General features: G+C 36.7%; 2 protein-coding genes across 5 annotated transcripts in view; both read right to left on the bottom strand.

Annotated features, from left to right (window-relative positions):
* LOC127683526 (rho GTPase-activating protein 20-like) overlaps positions 1-12,767 on the bottom strand; it is a 626,457-nt gene that overhangs the window by 2,868 nt on the left and 610,822 nt on the right. The window lies entirely within an intron of this gene.
* Positions 1-12,767, bottom strand: part of LOC127683529 (rho GTPase-activating protein 20-like) — a 413,757-nt gene that overhangs the window by 200,335 nt on the left and 200,655 nt on the right. For both annotated transcript variants that reach the window (XM_052180844.1, XM_052180845.1), the window contains 8 exons: positions 11,248-11,426; positions 10,829-10,990; positions 9,008-9,117; positions 8,422-8,611; positions 6,813-7,071; positions 5,743-5,879; positions 4,266-4,424; positions 2,020-2,129 (listed from right to left, as the gene is read on the bottom strand). In XM_052180844.1, coding sequence (XP_052036804.1) covers positions 2,020-2,129; positions 4,266-4,424; positions 5,743-5,879; positions 6,813-7,071; positions 8,422-8,611; positions 9,008-9,117; positions 10,829-10,990; positions 11,248-11,426 — 1,306 coding nt within the window. The remainder of the gene's footprint in view (positions 1-2,019; positions 2,130-4,265; positions 4,425-5,742; positions 5,880-6,812; positions 7,072-8,421; positions 8,612-9,007; positions 9,118-10,828; positions 10,991-11,247; positions 11,427-12,767) is intronic.

Genomic DNA, 12,767 nt, shown 5'->3' with positions numbered 1-12,767 from the left:
GTAGCCTTATTTATAGTAGGCAGAAGCTGGAAAGAACCCACATGTCCCTCAACAGAGGTATAGGTACAGAAAATGTACATTTATAAGATGGAGTACTGCTCAGCTATTAAAATCAATGAATTCATGAAATTCTTAGGCAAATGGGTAGAACTAGAAAATATCCTGAGTGAGGTAACCCAAAACCAACCAATCAAACAAACGAAAAACAAACACATCTTATGCACTCATTGATGAGTGAATATCAACCAAAACGCTCAGAATACCCAAGACACAATTCACAGACCACATGAAGGCCAAGAAGAAGGAAGGCCGCAGTGTGGATACTTCCATTTGTCTTAGAAGGGGGATCAAAATACCCATGGGAGGAGATTTAGACACAAAGGGTGGAGCAGAACCTTAAGGAAAGGCCATTTAGAGACTGCTCCACATGGGATTCATCCCATACACACTTACCAAACCCAGTCACTATTGTGACTGCCAACAAGGGCTATCCGACAGGAGCCCGATATACCTGTCTCCTGAGAGGCTCTGCCAGTGCCTGACAAAGACAGAAGTTGATGCTCACAGCCAACCAATGGACTAAGCACAGGGTCTCCAATGGAGGAGCTAGAGAGCTGTAGGGTTTTGCAGCCCCATAGGCTGGAATAATAATATAAACCAACCAGTAACCAGAGCTCCAAGGAACTAACCCACCAACCAAAGAGTACATATGGAGGGACCCATGGCTCCAGCTACATATATAGCAGAGGATGGGTTTTTCAGAAATCAATGAGAGGAGAGGACATTGGTCCTGTGAAAGCTTGCTGCTCCACTGAAGGGTAATGCCAGGACAGGAAAGTGGAAGTGGGTAGATAGGTGAGCAGGGGTCTGGAAGATGGGATAGGGGGTTTTCCGAGAGGAAATGAGGAAAGGGAATAATATTTGAGATGTAAATAAAGTAAATATCTAATAAAAAGAAATGGAACTTTGGATATAGTTATGCCATCGACTGCATGCATAGCTTCTGCATGTGCACTAATATAAACAAATGAATGACCCCACCCCAAAATACAGATTTTAGGTAAAATATTGCTACTGTTGGCTAAAATATTATCTGAAAATCAATTTCCCCTATAGAATTATGGGAAACTTTAAAAATTATGTATGCATTTTTCTGTATTACATGTATTACTGCTACCCACAGAACCCAGAGGAAGGTGTTAGGTTCTCTGGAAATAGAAAGAATGAATGAAGCTTGTTGCAGGTTGTGTGTTCTGTGTATGGAAAAAAGTGTTGCCAAACAATGAACCATCTTTCTAACCACCATGGGGGCACATTTAATATCCAACTTACTATGAATCCATGCAGCACTCTTGTGACACTCTGGAACACAAGGAGCAGAAGGCGCACTAGTGACCCTACACAATGCAGGCATAAAAGCTTCTGCTATAGATAAGGCAGAGATACTGGAGTCCTGGGTAGAAATGGGAGCTCAAAGTCCTGGTGCTTAAGAAATCATTCTATGGATACAGGGAAATGACCCAAAGAAGTCAAAGCTATACCTGACCCAGACTTATCTAGGTAGATATAGTTGAGAAGGAAGAACTTAGTAATAGCTTCACGTTCTAATTAATGATATATGTATTTAAATGTTCAATATTTACAATACTATGGTAATAGTATTAGGATACAAATAGCCCACAGTTATTATACTTATATACTTCTTTTAACTTGTCTCACTCAGGAATTCAAACCAATGTTCTAATCTGTCTTGCACACAACTGCGTAGCATAAGCTGTCTTCCACACCATGACCATTATAATTTAGAAGACTCTCAAGTGGTTGGATTACAGACATGGTACAACACACTTGTGTGAGAAATGCACCTGTTTATAAAGTGACTATACATGTCTTAGCAAAGGAAACTTCTTGTCTTGGGACATCATTCCAGCTTATAATCCTATAAAGACAAGCCCATATATCTCAAAATGCATTATTTCTAACTTTGGGCATTTCCCCAAGTGTATACTATGTCATTACCTTCGTATAGTTGAAATTTTTCCAAGCAGGGATTCTTCATCAAGGACACTAAGCCAATTTTCATACAAATCTGAATAAAGTAAGCTTCCTTGTATGTTTCTAATAAAATCCTTTTATAATGAAAAAAAAAAAGAAAATTAATGGTCTATGTACATTGTAGAAAGTATTTGAAAAAAGTTTTGTTTAAAAATAGGAGGTAAGACCAGGGATTGTTAACTTGTGTGTCACAATCTGTTTGGGGGTTCCATATCCTGCATATCAGTAATTCCATGCATTATGCATTATAAAAGTGGAAACTAAAGGCAGGAGCCTATGTGTTTTTACCTAAGAGTAGAAGCAAAGAATCAGAGTTCTGACTGCAGCATCAATGAAATAACCCTACTGTCTATTCTGATTGCCTTTCCTGGTTTTCAGTCCACCCTACTACCTGAAATCAGGGATATGCTTTCCAACTCACAGCCTGAAATTCTATCTGTCTCAATGGAGGTCAGCCGCTCTGTGGGATATCCAGACAGTAGCCTAGCATGACTGCTCTCTGAGAGACTTCACCCAGCAGCTGGCTAAAACAGATAGAGACCCACAGGGAAACATTAGATAGAGCTATGGACTCTTAGTGAATAATTAAGGAAAGAATTCAGGGCCTCGATCAAGATAGGGACTCCACACCTTTCCACCTGTCTGTGGAAACCCCTCACCCAGCTGGCCTCAGTAGGAGAAGTTGTGCTAACCTTGAAGAGAATTGATTTGTCAGGGTGCAAGGATAACACATGGGGACCTTGACCTGCTCAGAGGAGAAGGAAAGAGACTCATAAAGGATGAAGAGGTAGAGTGTAGCAGTTTCAAGATGAAAATTAATAAATAAATGAATGAATAAATAGGTAGTAATAATAGTAATATTAAAAGAAGAAAAAATGAACAGTTAAGTATTAAAAAAACAATAAAACAAACAAAAAGCAAAGTGTTCTTTCTGGAAATAAAAAACCATCCAAAAATGACAGGGCCAGGAAATGCTTCATTCTGATTGTATAATTAGGTGAACTTGTACTTTCAGTTCACAGAGAGTAAAGTTGTAATATACATGTATGCCTCTGGGTACACCTGGAATAGTGGTGAACTTCCTTACTTAAGCACACTGTTTTACATGTGAGAATGTCTCACAGTTTCACATCCATTCTTAAAACATGTAAATATTCAATTAAAATGTGTAAATATTTAACTATTTAAATTAATTGTAAGCAGCAACTTGTTTGAAGAGAGAAGCGTGTCTTTATTCATGAAATGCCACAATTAACTTTCACATTGTATCAAGGATAGAAATTCAGACAAATGGAAGGTGCCCAGGTGTTCCTGTACCTTTAAATTGCTGTGAATACACATGACTTCCAGTTACTGATCTTCACTTTCCTCCCTGTGATGTGGTCCCAGGTTTCTGGCAATGAGAGCCAGATGCACTTGGCAAGCTCGAGGGCCAAGGGGGGATCATTTGTTACCATTGCCTAACGTTATTAACCATGGCTACTCTCAGAGCATTATCTTTTCTCTTGATGTCTGGGGCCATAGCTCCAGTCTACTTAGAGGCAATCTCAGATCATGCCCCAAATAAAAATCAAACAATGATATTTGCTCTAGAGTTACTGCTGCTCACTGAGAAGTTAAGCATATTAGACTACTTAGAAGTAAGTTAGGCTAATTCTTCAGTATTTGACATGGGGTTAGGATGGCAATATCAGGAAAAAGTGAAAATACTGCTTTATTTTTTCTTAGAGAAGGAAAACAATTTTATATATCTACTGGACATAGATATTGGACTGGATATAGAATTGGCAACATGCAATTCTCTCACATTACAAGTCTGTGGTAGAACAGCTATTTTGTACTGTTGTTACTTAAGTTTTTGTGGTAAGTATGATTTAAGACATGCATCGTGTAAAACACACTTTTATTACTATTATTACTTGTTCTATTATTAATTCAGGTGGCATAGTTAGAGAGGTGAAATCAGTGGGAACATTTGTAATGCCAAAAAAGCCCATCTGATTTATGAGAAAGTTAACCTCCAACATAAAGTGTTCACCTGTGTCTTTGTGATGAATCTTTGAGCTTGTCACACTTTTACCTAAAGTGACTCTTATTCGGAGATCATGTATCCATAGTTCAAGAAAACTTTCATGATCTGGTAATCTCAAGGACAGAATATGCATCTCTAGAGGGATGCTGAATATTGGTGATGCAAAATACTGCCTTACCTTTAAAAGGTAAGCTACTGTGAGTACGGATTCTTGGTCCCAATTGATGTGTTGCTCAGTATAGATCTTATCCCTCAGGACCAAGTGTGATCTATCGGAAATGGATTGGAATACTTCTTCTGATTCTGGTCCTTTTTCCGCAATGACCCACATCATATCCTGTGTGGGATAAGGACAAGCTTCTATTATAACAGATCCAAACAGCTAAAGCACAAATAGGTCTTTGAAGGTAAACCAGAGTCATGGCAATCATGGATGCATAGCTACAACTGAAAGAAATGAAGAGGACATTTCACTTTTTTCTTTTTTAGCTTCCAAATATATTTCTTTCCCTAATCCATTTTTCCCAATTTGAATCATCAAGGGTTTCTGGTAATTAAACAACCCTCCAGATTGAATCACACTTCTAGTCACCGAAGCATTTTGGTGAATGGTGTTCTCTTACTTTTTCTTTGCTTTTTGAAGTTCTTTCTAGAGCATGCCATTCCAAGTAACTATTGGGATAGTTCTCTTTCAGAGATCACATCACTATTTGGCTTCCTGTCTACCCTGACCTCTACTGTGAAAACTGGCATTTGTGTTTTAAAGAAATCTTTCCTTTTCCACTATACTTCTGAGACTTTTATTTCCTTCTTTGGTGACTTCTTATTTTAAACCATCCTTATCGAAAGATGCTGTCACATTTAAGAACCCAAGCAATTTTCAGTTGTTCTACCATGGTTTCACTCTGTAAAAATGAGGACCATACACAGATTTACTCCATGTTTTCTTTCATTTTAATTGATTACATGATTACAGTTATTGATGACAAAATTATCCTGATCTAAAATACCTAAGGAATGGGCAGTAATTCTCATGTGTCTAACATGATAAACTTGTTCACGTGTGGCATAAATTCCTGGCACAGGCATAGAGCTAAAAGAGATGCTGGACAGTAAATGAATATTTCCAATGGAAATCTAGAAGCATATTTAAGATAGACTAAGCCTATTAGGCGACAATTTCATAGAATGCAGTAGTATAAAAAGATCAATGTATAGCAAAAAACATGTATATATCTAATTTATTGTTAATATCAGATAGTAATCTATAGATATTTTTGATTATAAGATTGAGTAATACCAGAGGCAATAACACCAAGGTAGACTCTAGAGTAATATGGAGTCCTAACACAGTTCAAAATATTGATAGTTGGGCAATTCCAAAGATCCATTGCATCCAACAAGCTGGTGAGTTTGGGTCTTTGCTGAAATCAGTGAAAAACATGGGAATACTATTTCTTTTCAAATTTTCACTTTTCATTAAATTAGAAGACTCTAACTTCAGTAGGTTTTATTTCTACTTTAAAAGAATCTGACCTCATGAATAGGTTATCTGTATATTCATCAGTTTGGTGAAATAGTTTACTTAGAAAATAGGTTCCCAGAAATTATGGGAAATAGGACAGGTTTAGAAACCCAAAATGAAACAAACTCACAAGTATAGAAGGTAGCATTTTGTCCAAGCATATAAACCGTGGACAAGTACGAAATACTTGGTTTTTTGGTGGTGCAGTAGGAGTTTGAGAAGTTGTTTGCTGGGTTGCATTCATATTATCTTCTTGAGTCTCTGATTCTAATAAAGGAGTAAAATCATTATTTATTGTAATTGAACTCACTTAGCACTTGCATGACCTTCACATTTTATAGCCTGCATTACTTATGCTTCACCACAAAGACACAGAAAAATAATCAGTATTATAACATTTATAATCATGACATTACTTCATAAGGCATTGGATATCTAGTTGTATATGGCCACAGTTCTAGTATACCTAGTAGTTTTAGGGTTTGTCTTGAAAGGTAAGCATATAGGTATTAGATTCAAGCGATAAAATAGTACCAATTTTTTAGTCCACCTGTGTCTTTCTGGCAGAACTGCCATGGCCAAATGTAAATTAACAATAGTATTTGCATTTCACCACACAACTTGCCTGACTGCACTTTTATTACAATCCTTGGTTTCCCCCTTCACAACCCACCGAACTGAGAGCTCAAATCTGAGTTCACAGTGTCAATGAATCCCATACTGGTATATTAGGCTATATTTTAAAACTTGCATAAAAGAAAAGCATTTTGGCATGTGCCTTTATACCCAGACCTCAGAAGCTGAGCCAAGATGATCTCTGCGAGTTTGAGGTCAGTCTGGTCTACACAGTAAGATTTAGGACAGCCAGACATTTCAGGTAGAGAAAACCCAATTTGGTATTGAATTGCTATTCAATGTATAATACACATCTAAATTAATACCCTTTATATCAAAGTAAGTAACATATACTTAGTCAATTACTCTCATTTCTGGGATTTACCTTTTGCATAAATTCAGGACCAGTGCAAAGAGGTACCAAAATATGGAGGGAATCTCTTGCAGTAGGAAATTATAACACACAGGTGAAGTGTCCCTTCACATGGTTTAGCAAATTCTTCATTGTTGTTTGTTATAAAATTCATAGTTCAGTGCTAAACGATTCTAACTTTTAACTTATAGTAGTAGGACATGTATACACACCGTTAGTGCCCTCAGAGAGAGGAGGAGCCACTTGACTTATTGCTGGTTCATCATGGTCAGGGGTGTATGTCCTCCCCTTGGGGCAGCTGCTGGCTCCATGTTCTGGTTCATTTCGGGTGATGATATTAGATGTAGTAACCTGGTCACATGAGGTATTTCCTCCGGGTCCATGATAAAACGAGGTTTCATACCATAGTGCAACAATATCTAGCCCGAACAGTTTCGGAGAATTATCTATGAGGAATGTTACGAGAGAAATCTGGGACAAAAAAAGGGCAAACAAAAAGGGTCTCTGTCATTTTGCATAGTTACAAATCACATTTTATTTAAGAATTTGGGAGGCTAAAAGTATGTACTTTAAAATACTGAGATAACGTTAGCTTTAATGAAGTATCGAGGCGGGCTTCTTCTTAGAAATTTAAAAGATGATTATGAGATCAGATATTCAAGTGTGGTCATCACAGTCCAATATCATATAAGAGGATGATTTCCAATTTTCACCCTGTGAGGCCCAGAATGTTATACATATTGTCCACTTGATTAACCTTGCTTGTCTTGGACACATTCATGGCTGTGCATATTTGTAAGGATGCTTAAAGAAAAGCACAGCTAAGGAGGGAACTTTCTACTCAAAGGTCCCATGGGCTAACTAAAAGGCAAGAGACAGGCAAACCCATCTATGGGGTAACATTCATATTTCCCTGAGGGTTCAGTGCAAATGCCATGGTAACAGCTTGATCCTCAGGTTTATTATGCTGGGAATTAATAAAATAATGCCTATGGAAGAAACTGGATAGTTATGGATCTGCAGTGTTTGTTTCTTTGTAACCCTTTTTTTTTTCCTTAGGATATTTGTTCCTATGCAATATGAGGAATACTTATTCTCAATTAGGCTGTCCTATAATATATTCCTTTCAGGTCCCAGGGCAGTTGGTCAATTAATAGTGAATCAGAAGCTCAAATACTGAGAATCAAAATAACCATTTGATACCAATACTGTAAAAATTCTGGTACTTTATTATAATATTTGAAAGGCAGGTCCCATAGAATACTTTACTCTATAATTCTCTAAACCAATGATAACCAGCATCAAGAGGTCAAGGCCATATTTAATTACAGAAATCAGGAGTCATAATAACCATACCTGATAAAAATGATCCAAAATTGCATTACCTTTGTTTTGTTGAGGAATCCATCATGAAAACAAGTAGCATTTTACAAATTCTACACTGATTACATCAGAATTCATTCTTGGTTGGTGAACCCAGTACCCAGGTTTTTTTTTTTTTTTTTTTTTTTTTTTTTTTCATTTCACAGCATTTATTCTCACTGGATTCGTCTAAGGATATTCTAAGTCACAACTGACAAAAAAACTGCATCATTGAGCTCAAATACCTATTCATATTTTACTTACTTAAAATGCACCAATGATTCTTCCTCTCCAAAAGAAAGCCATTCAAACATGTACTTATTTTACAAAATGAAGCAAAGCCAAAGCCAAAATCATCATCATCAACAACAAAGTAACTCAGACTCTGAGGGTAATACTGTCTTTCTGTCACATTGTAAAGGCTTATCAAAGCTAGGCTTAAAGTAAATGGCCAATTACCTTTTTGGAAATATCAGTAGCCAGTACTTTATTTCCATATCTAGGAAGGCATAAAAGAAATGGCGCTATTGCAGCAGAGAGACTGTATGCTGGCATGTGGTTTATCGAGGAATTTCTGGCTATTTTATTTAGAATTCTAAACATCTGTCTCAGGAATGCAGCATTCAGTGGCGGGAGTTCTTCTAAAAGCCTGAACAAAGAGACAGTTATGTTAAAAACAAGTTTACTCAATTTATAAATATAGAAAAGGGGAAAGTAATTATATCTTTTGAAATGACCTCCATAAATAAAAGGAAAGTAACAATGTATATTCAAAATATTGCTTAAATGTTTTTCCAGAATCAGGGTAGGGGTGGGGCCAAAATGACAAATTTAAGTGTAGTACAAAACTGATAATCATAAGCATGGTCCACTGTGACTCCTTAAGTCACACCTCTGTTTGCAAATGTATTCCGTGTTTGTGAACAATTGAAACCTTTTGCTGGCAGCATTTTTACTGAATATTTTTGGGATATATATTCTCTAATGTGTATAAGCAAATATTACTTCTGTTTGGTTGATGTTCACACAATTCGCCAGCCATTACCTCTTTGCTGTTGATAGTTTTTCTTCATTGCTGACCATTTCGGGTATGGAAAGCCAGTGCTCATACAGCTGAGAGGTCAATAGACTGCCTTTAATCATTTGAAGAAACTCCTTATATAGAGAGAAGAAATATTTTGCAGAAAACAAATTATGGAGATTACTGAAAACTTATTCAACTCTAAAATTTCGGATAGTCCCAACTTTCTTCACAGCTCCCCGACATTCCCCAAGGTAGAATGTTGACTGATGTGTAGGGCCAGTAAGATTTGTCCATAAAAACTGGAAAACTAAGAGCTGATGTTCAAATGTGCTTGGATTGCTGAAAAATCTCTTTTTAGATCGAAGTCCTCTAGTGGACAACTAAGCGAACTAGCATACCTAAGAGATCAATACCTCAGACCAAATACTATTTTTACATGACAGAAATATACAACGATGATAACTATAACAAAGAAACCCATATTATGTTAGTATCTAATTTCTGAGGTGCAGAAAATCATATCCACTATTAGAAGCATGGGAAGATATGAGGTCATGGCTCTTAGAGAAGGTCCTATCACAGTTTCTCTAAACAAGCATGATTCCATAGTCTGTTCCAAATATTTAAGATAATTTTTACAGATAATGTAGCTTGCAAAGGTACTCTTGGCAATGCATGGAAACTATTATGGAAAACCACAGCTATTCAAGGTACAGAAAACAAAATATCCTGTGGCTTCAAGCCAAACTGCATACATAGTACACGCTAACTCCTAAACCCTGAGCTGCAAACATTGGTCAAAAGAGTCAGAAAGATTATATACCAGAAGATCAATAAATCTGCTTTGACATTGGGAGTCCTAGAAATGTGGGAGAGGCTTCACATTTGATAGTTCAACAATGTAATATGCTTGTCAAAACAATTTCTGAACAAAAGTCATCAATGTTAGTAATTCTAAATGGGAATGAATAAATCTTGTAAAAACAAACTTCTAGATAAAGAACTACATGCACATACATATTACAAAGAGTGAGGAAATTTGTATTTCTCAAAGGGAAGCCCCTAATTTGTAAGCCAATCATAGTTACCTCAGAAATAGTTCATATACTACCAATGATAATGGACTTATTAGGTTGTTTGAACATATTTGTGGGCTCACTTTTATCTATATAATAATAACAGAAGATGAAAATGGGCCATGTATTTTAGCAGAAGTAGGAGTCTAAGGGGAAACAAACTTAGAGCAAGGGAAAGGAAGGAGTGAAATGATGTAATTGAATTTTAATTTAAATAACAAATAAAAAGTATCATTTTATGGTGGTGAAGGTATGGCAGACTGATTAAGAATACTTGTTTCACAGCCATGAGGCCCTGCATTTCTGTACCAATATTTTGTGAGATATAGACAAGCAGATTATGACATCCTACTTGATATGTGTAGCAAAGAGTTACATGTAGGAGTCACATTCTCTATACTGAGGAAGAGAAATCTGCTTCTCAGAAAAACAGTAGTGCAAGACAGAGAATGAAGAACTCTGGCAGTCAAATGCATCTGAATTGGCATGCCTACCAGGTGACATTCCTATGCAAGTATGAAGTGACCATCCACATGGCCACATGAGAAAATCAAAGGAAAGATACTTTAGTAACTTTACTGCTCATTCTGACTGGATATTTGTTTGAGTCCCTACTCCTTATGTGATGAATAGCAGAAGAACCTTTTAGCTTACCAGATTTCCCTCTTATGTATCTACTATCACTCAAGGGAATGCATGATGAAGGAAACTACTCATGTAGACTCAGAGGAATCCAGAGGCTATGTGATGCAAGGACGATCCCTACCTTTAGAATCCAGCTTGCCAGGTGCACCGAGTGTTTTCTTATATTCACCTTTTGCCCAGAGTCGAGTTTTTCTTTCACTCCTTTGCACAATACATCACTAGGAGCTATACTAAATATACCTACTGCTGTAGGGCCCTTTTCTCTTAAGAGGGACAGGATGTCCTGAGAGAAAGAAAGGGAAATACCAGTCACTCTTTATGCAGTGCCCAGCACTATTGGCTCAGGAGAAGCAGACCAATGGCGTGCACAGGTGCAGTGAAAGGGCTGGCATGGGCAAGAAGGACTGCAAACTGGTTTGGACTCTCAATCTTTACTTGTACAAATCCCACCCTACTGTTAACTCTGAAAGATCAGGCAACACTGGTCTTTTTATCAGATTTTTCCTTAGGAAAGCCAAAAGTGAATCATGTGAGTCCTACCAGAATTTCGGTGGGCCATTTTCCATCCTTACAGATCCAATTCAACTCTCTACCAAAGAGTTTTCCCTTCTTCTTAACTTTTGGGACAGTGTACCCTTGGTCCTCATGGGGCACATAGGCCCTGGGGAAGCATCGTGTCCTATTAGTTCTTTCCTTCTTCTTCAGTATTTCCGTTGATTCTAAGGAGGAGATAAGATCATTACCTGGAATCCTGTAATATGGCCTTTTAAAAAACCAAATTTCAATTGCATAATGTCCCTGTTGTCATGGATTAGGCGTCCTGTAGCATCTTTATATTCTTCTTCCCTATACTCTACATTGTTATTAATCTGTGAGATGTATCTAAGACATGATCCCATGGGAATTCTCACAAGATTATGTTGCACTGCATCATAAGATAAATGATATGCAATTGAGCAAGTTCCCTGAACTATGTACAGGCAGTTGTATCACTAAGTCATATCCATTTTCATAGCTACCCTCATTTTTATTCACAGCAATCAGTTTTATATTTTCTTCAAATGTCATAGTGAAGCGCTTCCAATTCTTAGATTTCTTGATGAGCTTTTAGAAGGACCATTGTTACATTTCTATCATCAGCAATATTCCTCCTTCATGGGAATGCATACATGACTGCCTGTTTTGTCAAACTCGGGACCCTAGTTCCTGTAGTGTAAGTTCAAAGCTGAGATCAAAGTTTGCTTTTCTCTTCAAAGACATCTTTTCAAAAACTAGACCATAATGAACACTTATATGGTACTTAAAACAAAAGTATTAAAAGTAAATAAAAGAGTCATATAACAAAATATAAATTAAACGGTCTTTCTCAATATAGAAAGTTTTGACTATTTGTCCAAAACAAAATAATAAGACTGGAAAAACACAAGTAATATGATACAGTCTGAATAGGATATATCAATTTTAGTGTAAGTATGCATCTGTATAGACATGTATTTAGGCACACATATGTATACACATACATACACACAATGACTTTTTTTAGAAAAGCAAGAATTTAAAGCAATGAAGGGGATACTTAGGAGTAATGTGGAAAATAATAAAATAATAAAACAAGAAAATATTTTTGGAAAAAAATGTCCTTAAGACAATTTCAAAAGCCCCAGAACTTAAGTATTAAGTCTATTTGAAATCCAACTGCAGGTGTAGAAGACACACAAAAATATGCTTTTAGTGTAATTGAAAATGAGATTAGAGTCTGAGCTTGGACACCAAGGTTACTTCTACTTTAGTCTGACACAGATTATGTCCAGTTCCATACATATATCCTTTCTGTGCCTCTTACAATAATTTAAATGCAGTTCTTAGGTCATTCTCTGCTTTAATCATGAAACAACATGAAATTGTATTCTAATGAGATGAAAGCTCTGTGCCCACACACTTGTATACATATAGCATCTTGGAATTCCAGCTTATGGTGACTATCTGTCTGGAACAAATGGGATATTCTCCCAAAAAAATCAAGTTTAGACTTGATGTCAGAATATAAAGATCTCCGGCTA

This window comes from Apodemus sylvaticus, chromosome 4 (genome assembly GCF_947179515.1).
Source record: "Apodemus sylvaticus chromosome 4, mApoSyl1.1, whole genome shotgun sequence".
Lineage (NCBI taxonomy): Eukaryota > Metazoa > Chordata > Mammalia > Rodentia > Muridae > Apodemus > Apodemus sylvaticus.
The sequence above is the reverse complement of the archived record's forward strand: the minus strand, read 5'-3'. Positions and strand labels throughout refer to the sequence as shown.